The sequence below is a fragment of the Enhydra lutris genome, unplaced genomic scaffold (genome assembly GCF_002288905.1).
Source record: "Enhydra lutris kenyoni isolate GAN:26980312 unplaced genomic scaffold, ASM228890v2 scaffoldscaffold8, whole genome shotgun sequence".
NCBI classification, from domain to species: Eukaryota; Metazoa; Chordata; class Mammalia; order Carnivora; family Mustelidae; genus Enhydra; species Enhydra lutris.
In genome coordinates, this window is record NW_019154092.1 from 4,940,184 (window position 1) to 4,967,624 (window position 27,441).

General features: G+C 39.2%; 1 protein-coding gene across 2 annotated transcripts in view; it reads right to left on the reverse strand.

Moving 5' to 3' along the window:
- The window catches only part of LOC111142644 (SEH1 like nucleoporin), a 29,269-nt gene extending 3,299 nt beyond the window's left edge, over nt 1-25,970 (reverse strand). For both annotated transcript variants that reach the window (XM_022495958.1, XM_022495959.1), the window contains exons 1-8: nt 25,750-25,970; nt 21,216-21,266; nt 18,249-18,395; nt 11,518-11,729; nt 7,517-7,615; nt 2,778-2,918; nt 1,645-1,802; nt 114-264 (exon numbers count right to left, since the gene is read on the reverse strand). In XM_022495958.1, the coding sequence (XP_022351666.1) occupies nt 114-264; nt 1,645-1,802; nt 2,778-2,918; nt 7,517-7,615; nt 11,518-11,729; nt 18,249-18,395; nt 21,216-21,266; nt 25,750-25,860 (1,070 nt within the window). In that variant the 5' untranslated portion in view covers nt 25,861-25,970. The remainder of the gene's footprint in view (nt 1-113; nt 265-1,644; nt 1,803-2,777; nt 2,919-7,516; nt 7,616-11,517; nt 11,730-18,248; nt 18,396-21,215; nt 21,267-25,749) is intronic.
- Between the last annotated feature and the right edge of the window lie 1,471 nt (nt 25,971-27,441).

Sequence of the window (27,441 nt, forward strand, 5' to 3'; positions counted from 1 at the left end):
TGTATGAATTTCTTCATTCAATCTTAAAATCCACAAAATCACAGACTTATAGTATGCCTACCAGAATGATTTAAAAAGGAGATAATTTCTAGTTTTCCCACAAAACAGCCTACCTGCCAGAAGAAGATCCATTTAATGAATTTTGAAGATTTGGGATATTTGAACCTAGGGAAGGATTTGAGTTTCCCTGCTGAGAATTCCCATTGACAGGGCTCCCATTACCTTTCAAAATACCAGTACACTTCCAATTGTCCATATAATTGGCTGAAAAGAAAATGGTCAAATACATTAACATGACTAACAGCTGTACTCAAGGGCACAAATTTGTGGTCAAGTCCTTTAACTATAATTAAAAAAACAAGAAGAAATAACTATAATAAAAAAAACTATAACATATCTCTCAAGATATATTACATATTTAAAATGAAATACATATATTCAATTTTAACAATTATTTTGTAAAGTTTTACAAGAACTAATTTAAAAAACAAAATTTTTATCATTCTCCCTCCTTATAAGATAAATATTAACAAAGACTATTCTCTAATTTACCACATTAACATTTTACTATCAAAATAAATTCTTCAAGTTCAGGAAAATGAATTTCAATCACATGTATATGGAGGGTAATGGAGTTGTCCTCTTAGTTATGCAAGTATAGATCATGTGGGTACCTAATGTCCTCAGAGATGGATTTAAGTAACAAACCTTTAGGGTTTGAGTGGCTTACCCAACATGGCCTAATTCTCTGAATGCAAAACAGACTGCTGGAGACACCAGGTCCAGGAAACTCAAGTTAGGGAGCCTGCTGGAGTGGAACTGTGTGGTCCTGACTAAAGCCCAGAGGCATGAAAAGGAAGCAAAGCCCTTGATATCAAATGACACTGAGGAAATTGAAGTCTGGGCTGGTTCTACCACAGCCTAGAACTGGCCATGGGAGACTCAGTCAAACTGCATTTTGAGAAACAGTAACTGCTCAAGGTACACGAACTAAGCTTAAGTTTGGATCCTAAAAGTGGGATACCACCAACTAGAGTGGTAAAAAGACCAAAGACCCCTCCGCCCAGTGGATAAACTTCCATGGAAAAGTGCAGACCATGCTGCAGCAACCAGTGAGCATTGAGTTACTAGACGGAATTCTCAGCATGGCACAAGAAACTTTCAGAATCAGTGGCCAGAAGCTTCAACTTCTGAGAGCTGCAGACAGGAAGTGGGGTAGATACTGGGTTTTGTCCTATGAAGGGCTGGTTGGCTGAAAGCAATTATTTAATAGGAGATGTCTGTAGTCCTATCCTGAGTTTGTAGAGCAGTCACACAGATTACAAATATAGCAAATGGTATCTTTTGGAGATACCGCATAATATAGCAAACAGTATCTTATACCACATATTCTGTTACAATTACTTTTAGTTTTAAAAGTTGCTTTTTTCCACATGGAAACTTAAAAAACAATTCAATCAGTCCTAACTGCCATGAACTAAATAAATGGATGGAGGTTCAATATAACACAAATTAATGTTAAGACATCAATTTAAGTAACTGTAGAAAGATAATTTTTTCCAAAGTATTTCTGAATTTACACATTTCTAATTGAAAATTCTGATGTACCAACACAGAGCAACAATTCCTTCATTAAAATCTTACCTTTCCACAATCTCACACAGCCATCATCTCCTGAAGATGCTAGCACTGTTCCTGTTATATTCCAACTCACTCGCCAGACCTGGGAATTATGATTATCAAACTGAGCCACTATATGGATTTCAAATTTTGTTGGTCCACCAGAGGAAGTAAGTTCTTTCCTATTAATTAAAAAAATTTCCCTAAGAAATGCTGATTAAAGATTTTATACATACACACACACAGAGTTTTAATTTTTAAAATACAAATGGTCTCACGTACTATATTATTTTTACCATATTACATTATAAAACTGTGCAAATCCATAACCACCACCTTTCCTCCCACACCCCTCCAACCTTAAGTCATTGAGAGCTGGGCCATGTCGCTTTCATTTGACTCCCCAGCACCTGGTATGATCCTACCACGTAAAAATTATTCAGTAATTATTTCATGGAAGAAAGGAACAGGAGTGCCTGGGTGGCTCAGTCAGTTAAGCGTCCAACTCTTGATTTCAGCCCAGGTCATTATCTCAGAGTTGCAAGATTAAGCCTCATGGCTTCTCTGAGATGGGCTTGGAGCATGCTTAAGATTATCTCTCTCCCTCTTCCTCTGCTCCTCCGGGCCCCCCACCACCCACTCTCTCTCTTAAAAAAAAAAAAAAAAAGAAAGAAAGAAAGAAAGAAAAACAAAAGAGGATTCCCCCACACAAAACTGAGAAATAAAATACATAACAATTTTAAAAGGAAAGCTGTAGGAAGGAAAGAATAGAAGGGGGAAAGGAAGGAAAAAGGAAAAGAACTGAAACTCACAATTCCAAAACTAAAGATTAAACAGATTATTCACAAGAATGTCTCAGTGCTAATTTAATTTTCCTAAGTAAACTCCCACCTCTCATTTGTTCAAACATTTACAGAGTACCAATTATATTCAGAGGATCCAAATCATCATATCAGCCTAAAGAAAATGCAATTAAGAAAACATAAATCTCCTGTCTTTATTCCATTCCCCAACCCCAAAACTCATATATTTGTAGATAAAATGTTCAATAAAGAATCCATTCTTCAGTTCACAGTTGCCACTTCACTCTTCTCCATGGAAGAAAATAATAATGAGTTAAGAACAGTTTTAAATTAGTAATTGCTTCAAAAACTCACCTCACAGGCTTTAATGTAAAAATCCTCACATCTTTGGTTGCTATGGCTAGAATATGGAAAGATCTTCCCAAGTTTGGAGCAAAGGCAATGTCATGCACAGGGTCTGTGACTGTCATGAGGGTTTCAGCTTTTGTATATTTCCTAATGAAAAACCAATTCAGATAAAAATTTCAGAAATGAAAAATTTTAAAAATCCACATTGAAGCAGTGTTTACCTCAGAGTATACAATATGGCCAAGGCCTAACCCCAGAAACAGAAATGTGACCTAATTTAGAAAAAGGATCTTTGCATATATAATTAAGAATCTCAGGATAAGATCATCCTGGATCATTTGCATAAAAGACAGAAAAGGAGAAACAGACAGAGAAGGCAGCATCTGAAGACAGAGGGAGAAAATGAACTTATGCAGCCACATGCCAAGGACCTCCCAAAGCCACCAGAGGAAGACGAGGAAGGACTGTGGAGGAAGCACGCCCTGACCACACCTTGATTTCAGATTTCTGGCCTCTGGAACTGCGAGAATAAATCTCTGTTTTAAGCCATTAGTTTCTAGTAATTTGTTATGGCAACCCTAGTAAACTAATAAAGCCGCCTGGGTTCCTTTCTTTGACTTCATAAGTTTAGCTTAGAACAGTTTAAAAAAACTTGAATTATTCAATGAGATCCTGATTTATTAGCCATTAATATCTAATTCCAAGAACAGAGTAATTCAATTCCTAAGTACTTGAGTATAAATTGAAAAATGAACCTGATAACACCAAGAATGGAATTTTAGTGGGGATAAAGGAAGCTATACCAAAGTCTACTTCATCCCTACAATTCTATTTCTCTATCTGCAAACAGAGAAGAAAACAATGAAGGAGACAACAGATTAAGAGTCTCCTATTCCATTTTTCTATGTCATCAATTGAGTATCAGGAACAGAAGTGAAGCACAGAACCCTGAGTGTAACAGAGGAGTCAGAGAGAGGCACCTACCTTACCCTCTTCTGAAATATTAGTGTTCTCAACATTCTATGCTTGGCCTTCTTTTCACCCCAACATTTTTCTCAAATGTCTCCAAGCCAGGACATGCCTCATTGTTCTTTCCTTAACCTCTCCTCACCCTATATTGCTCACCCTGAGTAATCTAATCCACAGCCTTGCTGCTTCTACTCTCCTACTCCTGACTTCTGTTTGATATTAGACAAATCATTTTACCTTGCTGATCTGTTTCTTCATTTATAAAATGGTGCTAATATAAGCTACCTACCCTACTCATAAGATGATTGTTAGAATCTGAATTTCATAAAATATGTGAGAATGCCTTATATAAAGGCAGGCACATCACTATGAAGACCAGGTCTTTCTTAATATTTTCACTCACCAAAGAAATAAAAATATCCAATACTGGTTAATTTGACAAATGTCTCCTGTGTACTAAGTGGTGTTATTACTTACAGGAAGATCAACTAGGTATTCATCACTGCATGCTACATAGTCCACTATCACTCTATGTTAACATGTTTAATCTATATAAGAACCTTTGAACAATTCTTGCTTCAAAGAATCAGACCAAAAAAATCCAAAAATGGGTGAATTTAAAGGTCTGATAACTTCCTAAGTCAATCCCTCACACACTCACACACAGACACCTTTACCTACCCAATGCCACTTCCTGGTCATATGTAGAAAATACCAGGCCTTACTGTTTGACTCCCTTGCATCTAAAGCATGGTAAGTAACCCAATTCTGGCCAGGGGACCCAGTGGAAAAGCCTGCTAAGATGCTTTCAGAAAATATTCTCTCTCCCTAATATAAAGAAACATGAAAGCAAATGCCCTTCTTTGTATTTCCATGTGAAAACCTAGAAAGGCTCTTGTGATCTAAGAGGGAGCTGTCACCACACACTAAGTATGACAGCAAAAAAAAAAAAAAAAAAAGGAAAATACCAAGGCCACTGCACCAAGTGAGCTGCTTAACTGACCCCAGAACTGCTCTGCTGCCAAGCTCCTTGTTATAGGAGATAATGCAGGAAATCGGGCTCCTAATCTAGATTCCTTCTACTAGCTAAGAGATTCATTCCATTATCTTTATCACTGAATTCGTTTAAGTTTTAGGTTCTTTTCTATCTGCCCTGTATTTTCTTTCAGAACTAACTAGAAGTTCTTATCCCTTTATTCAAATATTATTTATGAAGCACTTTTCATTCTCCTATGTTTTAGAAATGGTCCCCCTATTAAATTTTCAATTTATGCCTCCAAACTCATTCTGTTCAGCTAAGGCTGAAAGAAATTACTTTAACAATATTAACTCTTCATGAAGCCTCTTTAAAATATGCTATTAGGGGTACCGGGGTGGCTCAGTCAGTTAAGCGTCCAACTCTTGGTTTTGGTTTAAGTCATGATCTCTGCCATGGCATCAGGCCCTGCATCAGACTCCATGCTCAGCAGAGAGTCTGCTTGGGATTCTCTTCCTCTACCCCTCCCCTGTCATGCATGTGCACGCTCTCTCACTTTCAAATACATCTTTTTAAAAAATGTTTATAGGGCGGGGAGTCGGGGGTTAGGGATAGGGTTATGGACATTGGGGAAGGTATGTGCTATGGTGAGTGCTATGAAATGTGTAAGCCTGATGATTCACAGACCTGTACCCCTGGGGCAAATAATACATTATATGTTAATCACAAAAAATGTTTATAGGGCATCTGGGTGGCTCAGTAGGTTAAGTGTCTACATTCGGCTCAGGTCATGATCCCAGCACATCAGGCTCCTTGCTTGGTGGGGAGCCTGCTTCTCCCTCTGCCTCTCATGAATAAACAAATAAAATCTTTTAAGAAATGTTTATTAAAAAAAACAATGTGCTACTAATATTGTTCATAGCTTTAGTAGCTTAAAAGGTTACAAAAGCCTCAAAAGTTGTAGAGGAAGGTTCCTATAATCTAGAACTATGCTGGCCAATACTGCAACCACTAGCCACATGTGCCTATCTAAATTTAAATTTCTAAAAATAAACAAATGCAGTTCTGCCGCTGTAGTAGCACATTCTGAGCTTCCACAGCTGCATGTGGCTAGTGGCCACTACGTTAGCTGGTACAGGCATGGGGCAGTTCCATCAGCACAGCAAGTTCTACTGGACAACACTGTGTAAGCAGAGACTCTCTGAAGAAATCAATAATCTGGGAAGTTAGAGAGCTGGTATAAGAACTCTGCAAAAACCCTAGTAACATTCTGAATTGCAGAGCCCAAAGGAATTAGTGGTCCCCCCCTTAGCCAGTCTTGCTTCTCACAGTTTGTTACCCACGATCAAACTGCCATCCAGAAGATGATCCTCCTGATACATCGTCAGAAGGTGAGCAGTAGCCTAACGCTACGTCACAGGTGTACACCATTCCCCTTCCTCCATCTCATCACATTATCATCTCACATCATCACAGGAAGAAGTGTGAGTCCAACACAGTAAGATATTTTGAGAAAGACTACATTCATATAATTTTTATGTACAGTGTATTATTTCAATTCTTACATGTTACTACTAGCTACTATTGTTAATCTCATACTCTGCCTAACTTATAAACTTTATCATAGGTATGTATGTATAGAAAAAAATAGAGTATATACAATTTCATACTATTTCAGGTTTCAGAGAGCCACTGGGGGGTCTTGGAACATATCCCCTACAGATAAGGGGAAAACTCTAGTTGTTCTTTTCTGCTTCTGGCCCTGCCCAATATCTGGTTCCTCGACTCAAGACTGTTGTCTAGCACATGTGAAGCCCACTTGATCAACTGATGTGTGCTCTCTTTTCCTGTAAGACTCTGAATACACCTCTTTACAGCTCGAAGAGGTGTTGCAAGTATCACAACATGACCCAACATAAATTTTCCATCATGTGCTGCTATACTCTACTCAAATCTGTCTTATTTCCAGATGTCCTTATTTCAAGAAATTACATACCATCCATTGAGCTATTAAGCCAGAACCTTGAAAGTCATCTCAAAAGCTTCCCCCATTCTTCACCTTCTACATCGTCATCAGATCCTATTGATACCATTTAATTTATTCTCCAACTGCCTACTTCTCTCCATCCCCATTGCCACTACTCTATCCCAAAGCCACTACAATCTCCCACCTCAACCTCTGCCCTCAAAAATACTTTCCATACCTATGGAAGAGTTAAACTACAATGCAAGCCATCATTCCCCAACTCAAAAATCTTTCAATGGCTTCTCATTTCCCATAAAATAAAATCTAAACATGGAACACTAGGTCTCACAGATCTAAGCTTTATTTCTTACCACACTCCTTTTTGCCTATTACATTTCAACTACACTAAAAATATACTGGTTCTCTCTTGTTCACGTACCTTATCATTTGTAGTTTTCTCCATTTGGAACGTTTTGCCCTCTTTGGCTAACTTTTACTCATCCCATAAGTTCTGTCTGGAGAACCTTCCTGGCCCTCTCCTGCCTAGGTATAGTAAACCCTTAACACCCCAATTCTCCCAGTTTATAAAATTCAACATCACTTTAATATTTTTGTTTGTTTTCCCAGTGAGATGGTACATACTGGAAAATCAGTCACCTTCTCCTCTATACCATTTAATTTTATATTATCAGAGCCTAGCACAGAACTTGGCATAGCACAGGAATTAGTAAATAGGTAATGAATCATGCATAATTCAATGAATGGATAAAGAAATAACATTTTTAAAAATTAAATGCAATTTGGGACACTAATTAAAACCAAGGCAGTACTCACCTGGTATTTTCATTATACTCGAAAATCTGAACCTTGGCCATTGCATTTGGACTACTGTCATCACTTCCTACAGCTATCATGGGGGAATGAGCACGAGAACTAGAAATGAAAAGTAAAAACTTTTTTACATAATTATCAAGTTAATATACATCTAATTCAGAGAATTAGAAAAACCTGGCATCAAACAGCTCTACAACCCACAAATAAGCATATCACTACCATGACTAGATCCCTGCCATACATCTGACACAGCCACACCTTGGAAAGGTATGTCCTTGAGAATGCTCAAAATGGGGACAAATGATACCATCCTTTTGCTAATAGACAGTAATTCTTGGGGCTTCTAGTAACTCAAGGGTAAGCAACAGACTCATGATTTTTGGCTCGGGTCATGAGATCGAGCCCCATGTCGGGCTCTGCACTCATCACTGAGTCTGCTTGAGATTCTCTCTCTCCTTCTCCCTCTGTCCCTCTTCCTGCTTGTGCACAATCTCTTTCGTGTGCTCTCTCTAAAATAAATAAATGATTTAAAAAAAAAAAAAAAAAAAAATTCACCTAAAAAAATTTAAGAAAATACAAAAGTGTTAAAAAAAAAAAAAAAAAAAAGACCGCCAGGAGGTCTTAGAATTTTTCTTCCTGAAAGATTTGGTCATTAACTATAAAATGAAAAGTAATCCTATGGCAACCAATTCATGGCAAAAGGATTTTTTTTAATTATTATTATTTTTTTTATTAATTTTTTTTATTTTTTATAAACATATAATATATTTTTATCCCCAGGGGTACAGGTCTGTGAATCGCCAGGTTTACACACTTCACAGCACTCACCATAGCACATACCCTCCCCAATGTTGGCAAAAGGATTTTAAGTGCTTTGTACAAAAAGAAGAAACCCTGACAGAAGGAAGAAAAGCAGAAAAAGATCAGCCCTCAAGAAGGCATGCTCCCCACATGTCATTCTCTTCTCTAGATTCATTTGTGGTCAACTTCATTTTTAAAAAGGCAAAAGAGGGGCGCCTGGGTGGCTCAGTGGGTTAAAGCCTCGGCCTTCAGCTCAGGTCATGATCCCAGGGTCCTGGGATCGAGCCCCGCATGGGGCTCACTGCTCTGCAGGGAGCCTGCTTCCTCCTCTCTCTCTGCCTGCTTCTCTGCCTACTTGAGATCTCTGTCAAATAAATAAATAAAATCTTTTAAAAATAAATAAATAAATAAAGTCTGTTAAAAAGGCAAAAGATAATAAAAGCATGACCTCTACTGAAGTGAACTCTAGGTTGAATTTTTTTTTTTAATTTCTGTGCCTAGTTACCTCAATACTGATTTCCTTTGCCTCCCTCATCCAGATTAAGTAATATCCCTATGAACATGACTCCTTAAACCTCTGACCTTGTCATCTGCCAACCTCATAAAGCTGAAAACAGAATGTGGTAATTAAAAAAAAAAAAGGTTTAGTTCTTTAATAGACCTTTACAGCACTCTAAAAGTGGCAGAGAGAGGGACAAGAAGAAACAAAAATTAAGGTGCTCCATCCCCAAAGTGAAGTCCTCCTGAAATTCAGGGGTACCCCAGCCCACCAGTTCCCTTGGTTTATACTCCCTACAAGGAAATTTTGCCAACACACTCTACCTACTCAGTTGAAACTCAGCCAAGCCTAGGTAAAAGAGTGTGCTACTAAGAAAACAGAGCACCTAACAGTAGAAAAATACCAATACCGGTTCCTAGCTATAAATACTACTCTCTTGTTCGTAACTACAAAAAAAAACAAGCAAAGACTAACACACAAGGAAACCAAGATGCATGAAAATAAAGACCAAGGTATACAAATGATCTCTGAGAAAGTAGATACAGCCAATCCTTGTCATTTGCAGGTTCTTTATTTGTAAACTGGCCTGCTTACTAAAATTTTTTGTAACCCCCAAAATCCAATACTTGGGGCTTTCACGGTCAACTCATGACATGTCTGGAGCGGCTCTCCAAAAAAATGAATCATCCGACCTACATGTTCCATGCTGAGGTCAAACAAGGTAAGGTTCTGCCTTCTTATTTCAGCTCTCACACTGAAAACAAGTGTTGCACTCTATCTACCACCATGCTTTTTGCATTTTTGTGGTGGGTTGGCGATTTCTTTTTTTAAAATGGTGCCCAAACGTGGTACTAAAGTACAGTCTAGTGTTTCTAAGCTTAGCAAAAAGGCTATGATATACCTTATGGAGAAAATACTGTATTAGATAAGCTTTGTTAAGGCATGATTTTTAAGGCTGTTGGCAGAGTTCAATGTTAATGAATCAGCAACATATGCTAAATAAGGTATCTTTAAACACAAACACTCATAAAATAAGGTTAAGTATTTATTAGTTGACAAAAATGTGATCAAGGGCTCATGGGAAACCAATTCCATATCTCCCCAAGGAGTAAAATACTCAGTTGTCCCCTTGCCAGTTATAAGCAACGTAACAAAATATTAGAAAATAGGTGAATGAGAGGTATAAGCAAAATAAGCTAATTTGTTTAAAAAAAAAAAAAAAAAAGAGTTGAGTCCATATCTAATCTAAAAATTGACAAATCACTAAGTTGAAAATGGATACATTATCTGAAATTCTGATAATTACCAATATAACTAAAAAAACCATCATCGACATTCCCACAAATAAGATCTCTCTAACCAGGTGGCTCCGTTGGTGAAGCATGCAACTCTTGACCTCAGGGTTGTAAGTTCGGCTCCACTTGGAGGTAGAAATTACTTAAAATCTTAACCAAAAAAAAAAAAAAGGGAGATATCTATCTACTCATACCTTGAGAAATGGAAAGCTTTTGTAAATGTACTAAATTCATCTTTCTTATAGTGAGTATAGGTACTGTTTAAAGCTAACATAGCAAGAACCTGAGGCATAAATAAATCATTTATAAATATAATAGCAACTGGGGTGCCAGGCTGGCTCAGTTGGGAGAGCATGCAACTCTTGATTTTGGGGCTGTGGGTTCAAGCCCCATGGTGGGTATAGAGATTACTTAAAAACAAAATCCTTAAAAAAATTTTTCTTAAATTACAAAAATACAATAGCAACTGGTAGAATTAAAATCTAAAATCAGAACAATGGAGGGCATTTTTAGCAGGTAGGGGAACTTTTAACCTTTCATTTTGTACTATTCTAGATTTGAAATTATTTTCTTTTCTTTTTAAAGATTTTACTTATGTGAGAGAGAAAGCAAGACCGTGGTGGGGGAGGGTGGGCCAACCAGATGCCCCTGAAATTTTTTCTCTACCAAGTAATTCATTATTCTTTTAATTTTTAAAAATAACTTAATAGAAAGCAACTATGAGGAGCACCTGGGTGGCTCAGTTGCTTAAAGGTCTGTCTTTGGGTCAGATCATGATTCCAGGATCCTGGGATCGATCCCAATGTCAGGCTCCCTGCTCAGCAAGAGTCTGCTTCTTTCTCTCTCTCTCTGCCCCTCCCACCCACTCATGCTCTCTCTCATAAATAAATAAAATCTTAAAAAAAAAAAAAAAAAAGCAACTATGATATAGTACAGCAGTTAAAAAAAACAATGTAAGACTAGACATATATACTAATACACTGGGAAATACCCACAATACATTTGTAAATGAAAAAAGCAAATTTCAAGTAAGGAGAATATATGTCTGTACATGTCTGTGTGTTCTGGTCTACCTTTACAGGATAGTATATGTGCATGTTGCCTATATTTGTGTATTTAAAAACACATTGAGTATTTATTTGTATATACATGGAAAAGGCCCAGAAGTTGTACACCCAAATGTTTACAATGGCTGGCTTCTTCTATGGAATAAAAATAGGGACAAGAGACCTAACAGGGTGAGGGCAGATTAAAGAGAATTTTTATTCTACATAACATGTATTTTTAAAAATAATAAACATGACTAAGAAAATATTTTAAGGAAATTAACCCATCAAATGCTTAGCTTAAAAATTACTAATTTGCTTTACTAGGATTGTATTATCAGGTTTTCTGTGTAAGCTTACCTTGAAGGGTTCCAAGAAATACAACTACAGCTTAGCTTACATGAAATCTCGTGCTGCAGAGACCACTGGCTGAGATTCATAACATCTGGCGCCTCATATATTCTTACTATACCATCTGCCGAACAGGTTGCTAACATAAGGCCCATATGTTTAGGAGCAAATTTCACATCGGTAACAGATGTTCTGCTATCCACTAGAGTTGTCCTCTTAACCTGAAAAAAAAAATTATTTACATACAAAAAGGAAGGATGGTAGAGTAGAAAGAACATGGGTTCTAAAATCCCACTGCCATTTTACTAGGTATATAACCTTGAATAAGTTATTTAAAAACCACCTGGGTCTCAATTTCCTCCACAGCAAAATACCACATACACAGTTGGCAATCCGTAACAAATTAGTGACCTATAATTAATTATTCCCTTTAAGGTAGAAAAAAAGTTTGCCTTAGAAAGTCTAACTTTATTAAGAGTGCAAGGACTCTCCCATAAGCAGACCAGTCACTAAACTACAAACTGTTTGAATTTTAATATAGGTAGTTTTGTTTTGCACAGTATGCTGCAAGCAGTAAATTACATGAATTAAGATTCTTTAACAGTAAAATGGAAAGCATGCAACTTCTTCCTTTAAACATAAATGCCAGTTAGCCCTACTTGGATCACCACCAACCACTTTAAGAGAAGGCGCTTACTAGAGACCAAGAGAATGGTACAAAGCTGGCATTGTGATAATTAGAGAATGCCAACAGAGCATGTTCAAGCTACTTTCTGGCATCTAGATTTCTGACTGAAAATAACAAAATTTAGAAATCAGCACTTTATTGTCTATGGTTACTAAAATACATCTTAAGAAGTCTCAATAGTAGAAAAAGAGCACATAAAACTCCAAAGATTATATCCTTGCAAACATCTGTCTATGAGCACCACTGAATAATCAATACCAATACAACTGCTGAAATATTAAAAGCATTAATGACAGCTGATTTAACTAAATACAAATAAATATACAGATAGACCCTACTTTTCAAAGGTTTATGTTACAGCACTTTGCTTTTACAAAGACCTACTTTAGTACCTTTCTTGCTAACCAAAAGAAATCTGAAGAGGACCCCTGCTTTTGCGACAAGAGAAAATAGCATTGTCATTTGTTTTACAAGTCTTTAGAGGCAGCAAGCACCCTCATGTATAAGAATGGCACCACCCAGCTCCTTCCCTGGGACCTACACAGCATCTCAGCATCAAGCCTCGAGAGCTTTGAACTGTGTCTGCAAGCATCTGTGCTTTATCTTGATTTATGTTGTGCTAACATTAGCAAAGTGTGTCTTAAGGCATCAGAAAAGCCTAATAGAGGTTATTTTTTGGCTCAGGAACACTCAAAAATTCTTCCATGTAAGTTAGTGCTAACTGATTCTCTACTTTATGGCCGTTTCAGCTTACAAAGGTTTTCCTAAGTATGTTCTACATTCATATAATGGGGGAAACCTTTACCTCTAAGTTCAAACAAAAATCTTTTCTATGCCACCACTCCTCAACCCAGCCTACCATACTAATTAACCTATTTCTGACTGTTAGAAAACTCCCTCCAATTATATACATTTCCCTTCTCTCCTCCCCTCAAGCAGTTGTTTGCCTTTTCCCTAGGGAAAAGACAATTAAACCAACCCCTCCCAACATTAAAAAAAAATTTTTTAAGGGCACGTGGCTGACGACTCCAGTTCTCAGGGTTGTGAGTTAGATCCCCACGCTGGGTGTAGAGGTTATTTCAAACAATCAATCTTTAAAAAAAAAAAAAAAATTATAAAACTGTGACTAGCATGCAAGCTACAAACCTGGAGTAATCAGAAGAATATGATATTGGCATTAAGGAGAGACACATAGGCCAATGGAACAAAATACAATCCAAAAATAAACCTTCTTTCTATATATAGTCAATTGATTTTTTTTCATTATTTCATTTTTTCTTTTTTTTTTTTTTAATTTCTTTTCAGTGTTCTAGAATTCACTGTTTATGCACCACACCCAGTGTTCCATGCAATACGGGCACTCCACAACACCCACCACCAGGCTCACCCAACCCCCCACCCCCCTCCCCTCCAAAACCCAGGAGATGAACCATGAGAGACTGTGGACTCTGAGGTACAGTCAATTGATTTTCAATGAGGACACCAAGACCATTCAAAGGGGAAAGCGTCTCTCCAATCTGATGGTGGCCCCCAAATGTGGAGCAACCCAACTGGGTAGAAGCCTGAAAAACAGGCAGTGAAAGGATCCACCAGACGCAGAACAAAGGAGATAGGTGTAGGAATTCATCCAATGCACCGCAAGGGAGTGCAAGGGAGTGCCAGGCAGGACAGCATAGAGACTGTCTGCTAGGAGGCAGTGGGTGGGGGCTGTATTTAAAGGAGGAAGACCAGGAGGTATGGGGACTTCTGGAATTTTCCCTTTTTTGGTAACTGTGCCAGGTTATAAGTAGCCCATTGGTTAGTTAGAGCCTATGGATATTTTGAGGTGGGTGGCCCTTATGGGCCTGTTTGTATTCAGCCTTGCTTTCTTTATATTCCACTGTTCAAGCCTGTTGTCTAAAAGCAGCCTCTACAAAGAGCAGTCATTCCAATAAAAGATACTGGGGGAGGGTATGTGTTATGGTGAGCACTGTGTATTGTGTACTGTGATGAATTACAGACCTGTACCCCTGAAACAAATAATACATTTAATAACTTAAAAAAAGATACTGGGGCGGGGAGCACCTGGGTGGCTCAGGGGGTTAAAGATTCTGCCTTCGGCTCAGGTCATGATCCCAGGGTCCTGGGATCGAGCCCCACATCGAGCCCCACATTGGGCTCTCTGCTCAGCAGGGAGCCTGCTTCCCCCTTCTTCTCTCTGCCTGCCTCTCTGCCTACTTGTGATCTCTGTCTGTCAAATAAATTTTTAAAAAATTTTTTTAAATCTTAAAAAAAAAAAAAAGTGGGGCGCCTGGGTGGCTCAGTGGGTTAAGCCGCTGCCTTCGGCTCAGGTCATGATCTCAGGGTCCTGGGATCGAGTCCCGCATCGGGCTCTCTGCTCAGCAGGGAGCCTGCTTCCCTCTCTCTCTCTCTCTCTCTCTCTCTCTCTCTGCCTGACTCTCCGTCTACTTGTGATCTCTCTCTGTCAAATAAATAAATAAAATCTTTAAAAAAAAAAAAAAAAGATACTGGGAAAACTGGATATTAACACACAAAAGAATAAAGTTGGAAGCACCTGGCTGGCTCAGTTGGTAAAGCATGTGACTCTTGATCTCAGGGTCATGAATTTGTGCACTGGGGGTAGAGATTACTTTGAAAAAAAAAAAAAAAAAGTTGTTCATTGACTTTGCACCATATACAAAACTTAAATAAAAATGGAAAGAAAAAAAAAAAAGACCTAAATGTAAGAGCTAAAATTTCAGGGATGCCTGGGTGGCTCAGTTAAGGGTCTGCCCACAGCTCAGGTTATGATCCCAGGGTCCTGAATCACGCTCCTTGCTCAGCCAGGGAGTTTGCTTCTCCTGCCGCCTGCTGCTCCCCGTGCGCGCACTCTCACTCATCTCTGACAAAATCTTTTTTAAAAAGCTACAATTTAATACTCTTAATATAAAACTTTGGGGAAAGCCTTTTTGACATTGTATTTGCCATGGTTTCTTGAATATGACACCAAAAACACAGGAAACAAGAAAAAAATAAATTGGACTTCCTGAAAATTTTTAAATTTTGTGCATCAAAGGACACTGTCAAGAGAGAGAAAAGGCAACTCACAGAACAGGAGAAAATATCTGCAAATCATACCTGAGAAGGTACTAATAGCCAGAATATAAAGAACTACATACAACTCAACAGCAAAAAACAAACAAACAACCCAATTTAAAAAATGGGCAAAGGACTTGAATAGATATCTCCCTAAAAAAGTAAAGGACTCTGGTACCAATGCCAATTCAGGGACTGTTGGAGAGGGGATAACCCCCCCTAACAACTAATTCTGACATAGCAACAGGCTGTCTGAATTCAAATCTATTCTGACACTATCTACCCAGAAATAACATCAGATTCCACAAATTATCAATCCTGTAGGACTTCCCCCACTTCAGAAACATGAACAGTTATCAAAACGCAGACAAGCAATCTGCTTAAAAGATACCATTTATTATAAAAGGATATAACTCAGAAGCAGCCAGATGAAGAGATATAAATTGTAAAGTAAGGGGAAAAGCATGAGAAGCTTCTATGTCCTCTTCTGGCCTACAACTCTCCCAACATCTCCACCTGTTCACCAACCCAAAAACCCTCTGAACCCACGTTCTTTGGGGTTTTTATTGAGACTTCATTACATAGGCATGACAGATTAATGCACTGGCCATTGGTGATTAATTCAACATCCAACACCTCTCCCCTCCCCAGAGGTCAGGGGGTGGGACTGAAGTTTCACCCCTCTAATCACATGGTAGGCCCCATTGGCTACCAGCCCCCAAAGTCACCCCATTAATATAGCAAAAGATGCATTCATCACTTTCAACATTTAGAAAATATCAACAACTCCTGGAGCTGTAAGTCAGGAACTGTATTAGGAAGACCAAACACATAAGAAAAATATATTTCTTATAAATCAAAACATTACAAAAGATACACAAATGGCCAATTGACACATAAAAAGATGTTCAACATCACAAACCATTAGGGAAATGCAAAAAAAAAAAAAAAAGAAGAAGAAGAAGAAGAAAGACCTCCACAAAGAGATACCATTTCACACCTACTAAGACAGCTGCAATAGAAAAACAAAAACCGCAAACATTGGTGAGGACATGGAGAAACTGGAACACTCATGCATTGCTGGTGGAAATGTAAAATGGTATAGCCATTGGGGAAAACAATTTAGCAGTTTCTCAGAAGTTAAACACAGAACTACCATATGAGCCAGCAATTCTACTTCTAGGTTCATACCCAAAAGAACTGAACCCAAGATCTGAAACAGGTATCTGTACAATAATGTTCACAATAGCAATGTTAGTTAGCTAGGATGCAATGGGGAACTTTCTCAAATAAGAAGGCTCAAAGGAAAAAAAAAAAAAAGGCTGAAAGCTATCAGCAAAGGGGAAGGGGGAAGGGATAAAAGCAAGGAAGAATATGTTTTGTTTTGGAGAACCGAAAGTCCCAGCCAAGGAGACCCCCGACTAGGTGTTTCACCTCATAACCCCTGAGGTGAGCCACTCTGAGCTGTACTACAGCTGAGGACATGCACAGAAGCCCTTGACCTTTAGCTCATTATATTAAGATCTTCTATGAGCAGAGTTTTCCACCATTTTTTGAACACACATGTGTTTTTTGTACTAGCATGCTGATATGCTAGGCATGTGCAACTGAACTGAAGTATTTATGCAAGCTCCCTGTCCCTGCCCCTATACACTGAATAAAAGCTTCCTATACTAACCCCACTCAAGAGTGCTTTGGAAACTATCTCCTTATCTCCTTACTTGTAACAAATAATAACAAGTGTTTTGCTTTCAATACTTTCTGGGGTTGTGTTCAATTTGATGCACCCGAAACGGCAAATCCCTTGAGTTCGGTTACAGCATTATGTACAATAGCTAAAAGGGAGGAAGAACCGAACAGTCTATCTACAGATAAATGGATAAACAAAACGCTGGATATACACACAACGGAATGTTATTCAGCCATAACATGAGTGAAACTGATAAATGTGACAACATGGATGGACCTGAAAACATTCTGCTTAGTGAAATAAGCCAGACAGAGGGCAAACACTGTATGAGGTAGCTACAGCAGCTGAATTGACGGAAAGTAGAACAGAGGTTACCAGGGGTTGGGAGAATGGAAGGAGGATGCTGGGAATGACGACGTTTTGCTATAGATATTGGTGATGTATACGCAGCATTGTAAATGCTACTGAACTGTACATTTATAGTTAACATGTTAAATACGTATAAACCACAATTTATAAAGTGCAGCAGAAAAAAAAGAGCAGTACTGACAACACACAAACATTAGCGCTGGATGGTGAAGAGGACTATTAGGAACAGAGAAGAGAACACTATAATCATATCCTTAAAAAGGCACAGAATATATCCAGAATATAGAAAAAATTCATAATGGCGGTTGCCTCTAGGAAACAAACTGTGTGGCCAAAGACAAGGAAGTTGTCACTGTTTACACTCATTTGTACCTTTCACATTTTATACCTTGTACCTGATTATCTATTACAAAAAATAGGGAGGAAAAAGAAAACACTGGAATGGGTCTTAAAGGTAATCTAGTTCAATTCTGGAGTTTGGCCAATACACACACTATACTCTTGTTAAAATTCAAACATCCAATCAGGGAAGAGCTAGAGTAAATAGCAGATACAGATAAGAATATATTTTATAAGAGGCAAAGGTAACCACAAAAGAGAAAAAACAATTTTTTAATGGATTTTTAGAGGGTACTCACTGTATGACAAAGAAAATACCACAGATCCATCATTAAAGTTATAATTAAATAATGCCACTAGTGCTCCTCAGTACCACTTCAGGCCCAAGACAAAATTAAATAAACAAGTAGGAGAAAAACATGGAAGAGGGAAAAAATGGAACTAGTAAATATAGTGAGGAGTGGGAACATCTTATCAAGTGCCTGAAGCGTTCTTGGAAAGACTGATGCTCCTTGGACGTTCATGCACCCTTCTCCCCATTCTACCCTCCCAACCCCTGAAAACCAACAAATGTCTCACCCAATGACTCTGTCCTCGAAGTTTATCATTTGATTCTCCTACTATTTCTTCCCACACAGCAGCGGTTCGGTCAAAAGAACAAGAAGCCAAAACCTGTCCAAATTCAGGATGGGCCCATGTCACACGCCACACAGATCCACTATGTGTCTGAGGAATTATTAAAAAAAAAAAAAAAAAAAAACAAAAAGCTGACTTTACTCATGTTTCACACACATAAAATTTTACTTGAGGAAATACACCACAGATACATTTACTTCAATAAGAGCAGAAACTATTTAATTTCATTTTTTTAAGTTTTTTTTTTTTTTTATTTGACAGAGAGAGACATAGCAAGAGAGGGAAAACGGCAGGGGGAGTGGGAGAGGGAGAGGCAGGCTTCCCGCTGAGCAGAGAGGCCAATGCCAGGCTCGATCCCAAGGACTCTGGGATCATGACCCGAGCCAAAGGCGGACGCTTAACGACTGAGACACCCAGGCGCCCCTAATTTCACATTAAAAAAAAAAGTTAAGTCCTAGAAATTTTTAACTTTTAGAAGATATTCTCTATTTAGGATTGTGGCTGTTCTGGAGTCAAGTCCTTCTAACATTTTACTAATAAGTAAAAATCCAGCTGGATAAAGTTGACCTCTTCCAGGCTAACAGAGACTTGCTTCAGAGTTTAGCCTAACCAGGGTTTAAAAACAAGATCTACCAGTCCACCATTTTTTTTACTTGCAAATTCCCTCTACAGGAAACAGCCACCTAATAAAATAAATAAGACTAATCAAAATTATTAGTTTCAAAAACCTAGTAGTACATAGAAACTGTAGTAATAAAACAAACAATTCCAAAACCTGGCTAGACAGTGGACTATTCCAGGAAAAGCAGCAATGAGCGATCAAATTTAGAAAGAAGGCAAATCCTTGTATTCTGAGAAAACAATTTGAAGCTCAGTAGCATTATCTTTAATATTTGAAAAATGGCAAATTACTATTCTTCAATTCTTCATGAACAATTTTTTAAAAAAGGGAACAGATAGGTCTTAAAGCATTTCACATCCACAGAATTTCATTTGTGCTTTCCAGTAAAGACACAGTATGACAACGAGCCTCAGTACACAAATAATGTTTCTAAAGTTTGTTTTATGCTTCTGTATATCTAACACTTTCACACTCAACAATCTCAGGAAACTTTCATAACTGTATAACTTCTACATGGTAAATGTCATCCAAAAGTACACTTTGCACTCTTATTTTTCATCCTTTGTTTTGTCCAGTCTTTTGGTTTCATTTTAAGTTCTTATTTATACAGGCTATCAGGTAAAAAATGCACTAGAGCAGTGAGATTTTGTTAAACATTAGATTTCCATTAAAGCACATCCTAACTAAGAAATAAAGATTACAGAGATAGTCATCAAAATAAAAAGAAAACAACTATATTAACTATCATCAGTTGAAGAAAACATGATATATTTACGTTTTACTGTTGTTTTTTAAGAGGATTTAAAAACCTACCAAAGTATTTATGAACTAAGTGGTTAAACTAAAAAGGAAGAAATAAGGGTTCCCTTTTGGAGTGATATATAGTTCCAGAACTGGATAGAGGTGATAGTTATACCAACATTGTGAATGCAGCAAATGCCATCGAATTGTTTATAAAAGATCAAACTACTAATACATGCCACAACATAAATGAACCACAAGGAAAAGGGAAAGTATACATTAAGAATTATGTATTTTAGAATTCCACTTATATGAAATGTCTAGAAAAAGTAAAACTACAAAGACAGAAAATAGTTCAGTGGTTGCCTAGGGCTTCGGTGGGGAAAGGGGATTGGTCCCAAAAAGGCAGAAGGGAAATTTCAGGGTTGATGAAAGTGTTCTAAAACTAGACTGTGGGGGTACCTGGGTGGCTCAGTGGGTTAAGCCTCTGCCTTCGGCTCAGGTCATGATCTCAGGGTCCTGGGATCAACCTCTGCATCGAGGTCTCTGCTCCACAGGGAGCCTGCTTACCCCTCCCCCTCTGCCTGCCTCTCTGCCTACTTGTGACCTCTCTCTCTCTCTCTCTCTCTCTCTCCATCGTCAAATAAATTTAAAAAAAATCGTTATAAAAACTAGACTGTGGTGACAGGTGCACAAGTGTATAAATTTACTGACATTTGTTGAACTATTTCATTTAAAATTGATGACTCTAGGGGCATCTGGGTGGCTCAGTCAGTTAAGTGCCTGCCTTCCGCTCAGGTCATGATCCTAGGGTCCTGGGATCAAGCCCCGCATCAGGCTCCCTGCTCAGAGGGAAGCCTGCTTCTCCCTCTCCCACTCCCCATGCTTGTGTTTACTCTCACTGTGTCTCTCTCTGTCAAATAGATAAATAAAATGTTTAAAAAAAAAAACTTTAAAAAAAGTAAATAAATGAAATAAAATTGATGACTCTAATGGTATGTAAAATTCTGAGTAAAGCCATTTCTAAAAAAAGAAATAGAACTTGTACAAAATATCACAACTATTAAAAATATGCAGGGGCGCCTGGGTAGCTCAGTTACTTAAGTGTCCGACTCCTGATCTCAGCTCAGGTCTTGATCTCAGCATCATGAGTTCAAGCCCTATGCTGGGCTCCACACTGGGCGTGGAGTCTCCTTAAAAAAAAAAAAAAAAATATATATATATATATATATATATATACATACACACACACATACACACACACAAACACACAAAGGAAAAAGTAGGTAATAAATACTGAAATACTAAAAATAGTTATATTAGAATTCTATGAAATTGTACATTTTCCTACTTTCAAAATTTCTGATGTATATTTCTGTTACTTTAATAGTTAAAAACATAAGATACTTTAGGAAAAGAATTATACATTTTACAATTTTCTCAAAGATGAATAGTAAGTCACTGATGATACCAAATAAATAGTAAACATCTAAATTTTTTTAAAAAGCACTGTAAAAAAAAAAAAAAAGCACTGTAAAAATACTAACCTTCCAGCTAGCAGTACAATGCCAATCCCCACTTTCACTTTTATCCCAGACCTGTAAAAAAAATAAAAGACGTATTTTATTCCTACACGGTCCTACAAACATGAAAAACACTGGATCAGCATTAGGGCAAAAGAAGTGAGCATAAATTCACAAAATAACAACAACCAATAAGTAAACATTCATTCACATACTAATTGAGAACCTGGAGAGTGCCAGGCACCAGGCTGAGCACTGAGGGGTCAAGGAATCTGTGCTCTCACAGGTAACAAAGACAACTGCAGTTGCAGTCCAGTCTTGGCATTGTACTAGTTATGTTCTACAATGTCGCTGGGAACACGTTGTCAGCAAATTCTGAACCACTTGCTCCCAGGGAAAACACAAGGTTAAGATTCACAGGAGCTTGTGGTCACAAAATATTTGTCAACCAATCAATACATAACCTTGTTTTCTGTATGTACCTGTTAAAGACACCTTTTTAGTGTGTATTATTGATTCATTAACACTGAAAGCACAGCTAACAGCAACTCATGTCTGAATGAAGCTCTCCTAACACATACATTTTCTCTGTAGGGCAATCACAGCCTTCTTGTACCTAGGCACACTAGTCAGCAGTTCAGCATGACACCTGGGGACAATTTTAAACAGTGAAATCGCCAACAAACAGCAAAAAATAAAAATGTGAAAAATGCAGCAAAAAATAGACAAGGAAAAGGACACTTGTTTACAGAATGACAGCCCAAATAAGAAAGCAGTATCACCCTGTTTCACCTCAGCGGGAAACACGCACATCAGGCAACTCCAATTTTTTGCTATTCTGTGCTCATGTCAGCAAGTAACTGTGAGTACTGGTTATGGGATTACAAATAAATTATAAGTAGGTAAATTCACAAATACAGAATTTGCTAATAGTGAGGACCAACTGTATATAAAACAAACAAAAGCAAAACACTGGCTCTTACTATCAAGAAAAAATATAGATGACAGGGGCTGCTGGTTGGCTCAGTTGGTTAAGTGTCTGCCTTCGGCTCAGGTCATGATCCGAGAGTCCTGGGATGGAGCCCCATGTTGGGCTCTCTGCTCAACCGAGAGTGTGCTTCTCCCTCTGCCCTTCACCCAACTTGTGCTCTGTCTCTCTCTCGCTCTCTCTCAAATAAATAAAGAAAATCTTTAAAAAAATAAAAATATACAAATATAGATTACAATAATGAGACAACATTTTAAGCTCCTAAAAAATGTAGTGATGGGGCACCTGAGTGGTTTAGTCATTTAAGCAGCTGCCTTGGGCTCAGGTCATGATCGCAGGGTCCTCTCTGGAATCCACATGGGGCTCTCTGCTCAGCGGGGAGCCTGCTTCTCCCTCTCCCTGCCACTCAGCCTACCTGTGTGTGAGCGCGCTCTCTCTGTCAAATAAATAAATAAAATCTTTAAAAAAAAAGTGATAAATTCCTCAAAAAATGAAAAATAGAATTATCACATGATCCAGCAATTCCACTTCTGGGTACATACACCCAAAAGAGCTGAAGGCAGGGTCTCAAGGAGGTATTTGTATACCCACATTCATAGCAGAATTATCCACAATAGCAAATCATATAAGCAACCCAAGTACACTGACAGATGAATGATAAGCAAAATGTAGTATTTGTAAGACACACTCAGCCTTAAAAGGAAAGGAAGCAGGGAAGAAATGTTGAAGAACTACATTTTGCCTATCATTCAGCCTTAAAAAGAAAGAAATATTTACAAGACATATTCAACCTTAAAGAGGAAGAAAATTCTAACACAGGTTCCAACAGGTGCAAACTTCAAAGACCCTATGCTAAGTGAAATAAGCTAGTCACAAAACAGACAAATATTGTATGATTCCACTTATATGAAGTACCTAGAGTAGCCAAATTCATAGACAGAAAGTAGAATGGAGATTGCTGGGGGGTGATGATAGGGAGAATGGGTACAGAGTTTCAGTTTTGCAAAATGAAAAGGTTCTGTAGATAGATGGTGGTGATAGTTGCACAAAAATATGAATGTACTTAATACTACTAAACCATACACTTAAACATGGTTACAATGGTAAACTTTATGTTATGTGTATTTTACCACAATTTAAATAAATAAAAGAAAAAATGTTAATAATGCCTGACATGGATAATGATCCCATCAAATCAACACTCTGGCAGTATAAAATATATTGTAGAACCTTGGAAAAGGCAATCTGCCAATTATTCACAAAAGCTTTTAAAATATTCATACTTGAATGAGGTTAAGAAAATCATTCAAAGCACATGAAAAGCTAAAATAATGAAGATTTTAACTGCAATACCACTTCTGACAGAGAAAACCTACAAAACTGAAAGATTAAAAGATTCAATAATAAGTGGATAAGGAAGGGGCGCCTGGGTGGCTCAGTGGGTTAAAGCCTCTGCCTTCGGCTCAGGTCATGGTCCCAGGGTCCTGGGATGGAGCCTCGCATCCGGCTCTCTGCTCAGCAGGGAGCCTGCTTCCCTTCCTCTCTCTCTGCCTGTCTCTCTGCCTACTTGTGATCTCTGTCTGTCAATAAAATAAATAAAATCTTTAAAAAAATAATAATAAGTGGATAAGGAAAAATGTATGGCATATTCAGTTAAGAGACAACAACGCAATATTCGACAAGTGGATAGATGAATGGATAAACAAAATGCATACATATACAACAAAACATTCAATTTTTTTTTAAGATTTTATTTATTTATTTGACAGAGAGACAGAAAGAGAGGAAACACAAGCAGGGGGGAGCCGGAGAGGGAGAAGCAGTGAGCAGGGAGCCCCATGTGGTGTTGATCCCAGAAAGCTACAATCATGACCTGAGTCGAAGGCAGACACTTAACAACTGAGCCACCCAGGCACCCCATCAATTTTTTTTTTTTTTAAGATTTTATTTATTCGTCAGAGACCGAGTGCGCTGGCACAAGCAGCAGGAGCGGCAAGCAGATAAGAGAGCAGGTTCCCCAGCTGAGTAAGGAGCCAACCTGGGAATTCAGTCCTGCCCCAGGACCAGGGATAATGATCTGAGCCCAAGGGGCTGACCTCAACCTACTAAGCCACCCAGCCATCCCAATATTATTCAATCTTAATGAAATTCTGTACATGCTATAAATATGGATGAACCTTGAAAACATCATGGTAACTTGTATGATTACATTTATATGAGATATCCAGCATAGTCAAATTTATACAGAAAGGATTAAAAGTGACCAAGGAAGAGCTGGGGGCAGTGGGGAAGAAGTTACAGAGTAGAATTTTAGTTTAGGATGAAAAGAAAGTGTCAGAGATGAATAGTGGTGATGGCTGCACAACAATGGGAATGTTGTGCTTCATGCCAGTTAACTATAAAATACACTTGGAGATGGTTAGTTTAACACAATTTAAAAAAAAAATTCAGGTGACTTTAAACCTTTTAGGAATTACAATGCTATAGTTATTCCATGGATCTGACGATACGACTTTTCAAAAGGGAATTTATGTATATATGTATGTATATATGTATGTATTTTAGAGAGTGTTTTCTGGGGACAGGGGAGGGGGTAAAGGGAGGAGAGAAGCAGACCCTCGCCGAGCTCAGAGCCCCATGCAAGTGATCTGCCGACTCTGAGATCAGGACCTGAGCTGAAATCAAGAGTCCCACGCTCAACCAACTGAGCCACCCAGGAGCCCCAAATCAGGTTGTTATTAATAACTATCTTTGAGGGATCGCTGGTATCAAACCTGTCCGTGAAAACTAGTAAAAACGTCCTTCAGATTTTCAGTTATTCTGGAGTCGTCGAGAATACAAATAATCCACACTCCAGCTTTCAACTTCAAAACTACTATCATTTACTGTATAATAACATCTACAGCTCCTAAATCCCAAATACCATCCTCTTATCACAGAAGTTCTGCTTGTCAGAGCCGTGTACAATTACACGAACTCTAAGAAACAAACATGGATTTAGGTTTCTTCCACGGCGAAAAGAGATGAGCTTCCCGTCTCCCCAAGACAGGGACAAGGCACACAGCACTTGAGACAACACTGCGAACACTGCATTACAAGTCGCAAGGCCAGGTCCCCTGACTGAACCAGCGTGGTAACAGTACAACCACCCCCAAACCCGCGCGGTCTGAAAAGCCCCTCACGCAGACTAGGCTGAGGATCTCTCGGCTCTTGCCCGCAAGAACTCAAGCCTGCGCGGGCGGGAACACGCGCGCTCCCAAGGCTCCCAGTGGCAGGAGCGCGCACGTGGCTACGACGCCCGCCCTCCCAGTCCGCGCAGGCGCAAGGCAGCGTGCCCCTCCCACCCCGAGCCAGGGGGTGGCTATGACCCCACAATACTGAGGCAAGGCTGGCAAAGCAAACCCGCTGCCCGCCCGCCTTGGGCTCCAAACCTCGTGCCCAGCGGCACGCCTCAAAATCGGCGGGTAGTCCCCTTTCCAAGCGCGGCTCGCTCCGCTCTAACAGGGAGTCGTGCACGTTCTCACTTCCCCCCTTTCTGGGCCCGGTCCCACCCCAAGGCTCCGCGCACACCTTGACGCTCTGGTCGCTGGAGCAGGTAGCCATCCGTCGCCCATGGAAGTCGAAAGAGACATCATGGATGAGATCTTTATGGTCCGCCGCGATGTGGCGCGCCACAAACATGGCTTCCGTCAGGCCGCGCCTCCTCGGTCTGCCCCTCCCACCACCAAAGAGGGCGGCCGCGGCGGCCCCGGGACTGCAAGCCCACCAGGACCCCGCCGCCGACAGGGCGCGCACGGAGCTTGATGTCCGCGCGCCCCCGAGCCGTGCGCCCCGCCCCTTTACCCGTCATGCCCCGAGAGGCCGCGGAGAGGGCGACTGCGTCTGCGCCGCCTGAAAAAAGTCCCACGGCGGGAAGGCCATAGAAGACTGAGCTTTGCTGTGTTGTAATGAAAATTAAAAGAATTAGTTGTTAAAGTATGATAATTGGGAAAAGTGAGAAAGTTAGAAAAACCATCCACAGCCGTGGGATTTGAGTCAGTATTGGTTAGTGTCTAAGCCCCAACCCAGACATTGGCTCAGAGCAAGTGAAGATGGCGGGGGGGGGGGGGGGGGGGGGGCTTTTCCGGGACAATTAAAGGGCAAGGAAGGGTGGAAATACATCTGAGGAGTCCAGACTCAGCCGAAAAGTAAAGACAGGAGGGATAGAGTTGAGAGGGAAAAACGGAGGGATTTTGGAGGTCGAAGAGCTGGTGTGAAGGAGAGAAAAGGTAAGGATCCAAAGTCACCAAAATGGTTTAAAGTTTACACAGAACAGGCTTTTGGTGTCGAGAACCAAGATATGGGCAATGGGATACTAGAAGTTTAAAAGTTCTTTATGAAGAAACTCAAGTCACCTAAGAAAATAGCGGTATCCAACACAAACTGGAAGACTGAGAAGTCTGGAGCCAGAATTCTCAATAAAGAAATGAGTCAAACAAGCAAAACAAAAAACCCTGGGAAGAGACCCCTGGAAAAGAGCTCTCAAATCAATGATTTTGTCAAAGCCCGGAAGTGGAGGAATACGGATTTCTCTTGCAGATCTGAAAGTAGAGCATTCCTATAAAACCTTTACTAAGATGAGATAGCAGAAAGGAAGAATCAATTACCGTAAGTTTACATGGAAATTTCTTAAGCAGTTTCAGACCCCAGAAATAAATACTCTTGGGCTTTTCTGATAGCACCTTAGGATCACATGTTGTTAATGGATGCACAAAATAAATCAACATAAGGAACAGATGTTCACACACACAATTCAAAGCTTTGGCAGTCTGACGTTCAGATGCTGTTTAGTTCCCAGGGAAGAAGCTCTGCATCCCCGCTGATGCTCACAGTTACTGCTGCTTCTATGACATCTAGCTGCAAAACAAACACTGGATCTTTCTGTAAAAGTAAAAAAATCCCCTTTAGATTTTTTTGTTGTTAGCAAAAACAGGTACTGATGTAGGTCTTGCATGAAAGCGAAGTGGTGTAACATGAACTTTCGAAAAGAGGAGCATGCCTCTATTCTGCAGAGAGTGTAGCGATTTACGGTGTTTTGTTATCAGGCATTCTAGAGGGGTTATGGTAAAATGAGGATGGGAAATGGTGGAATATTTGGAGAATGAAAATAGAAAAAAAAATCTCAATCAGCCCGCAGAAAGGGTTTATATTTTGGATTATGGCCAGAAATGAGAAATGACAAGAATGTGGGGCATAATGAGATTAGCAGGCTAGAAAGTTTTC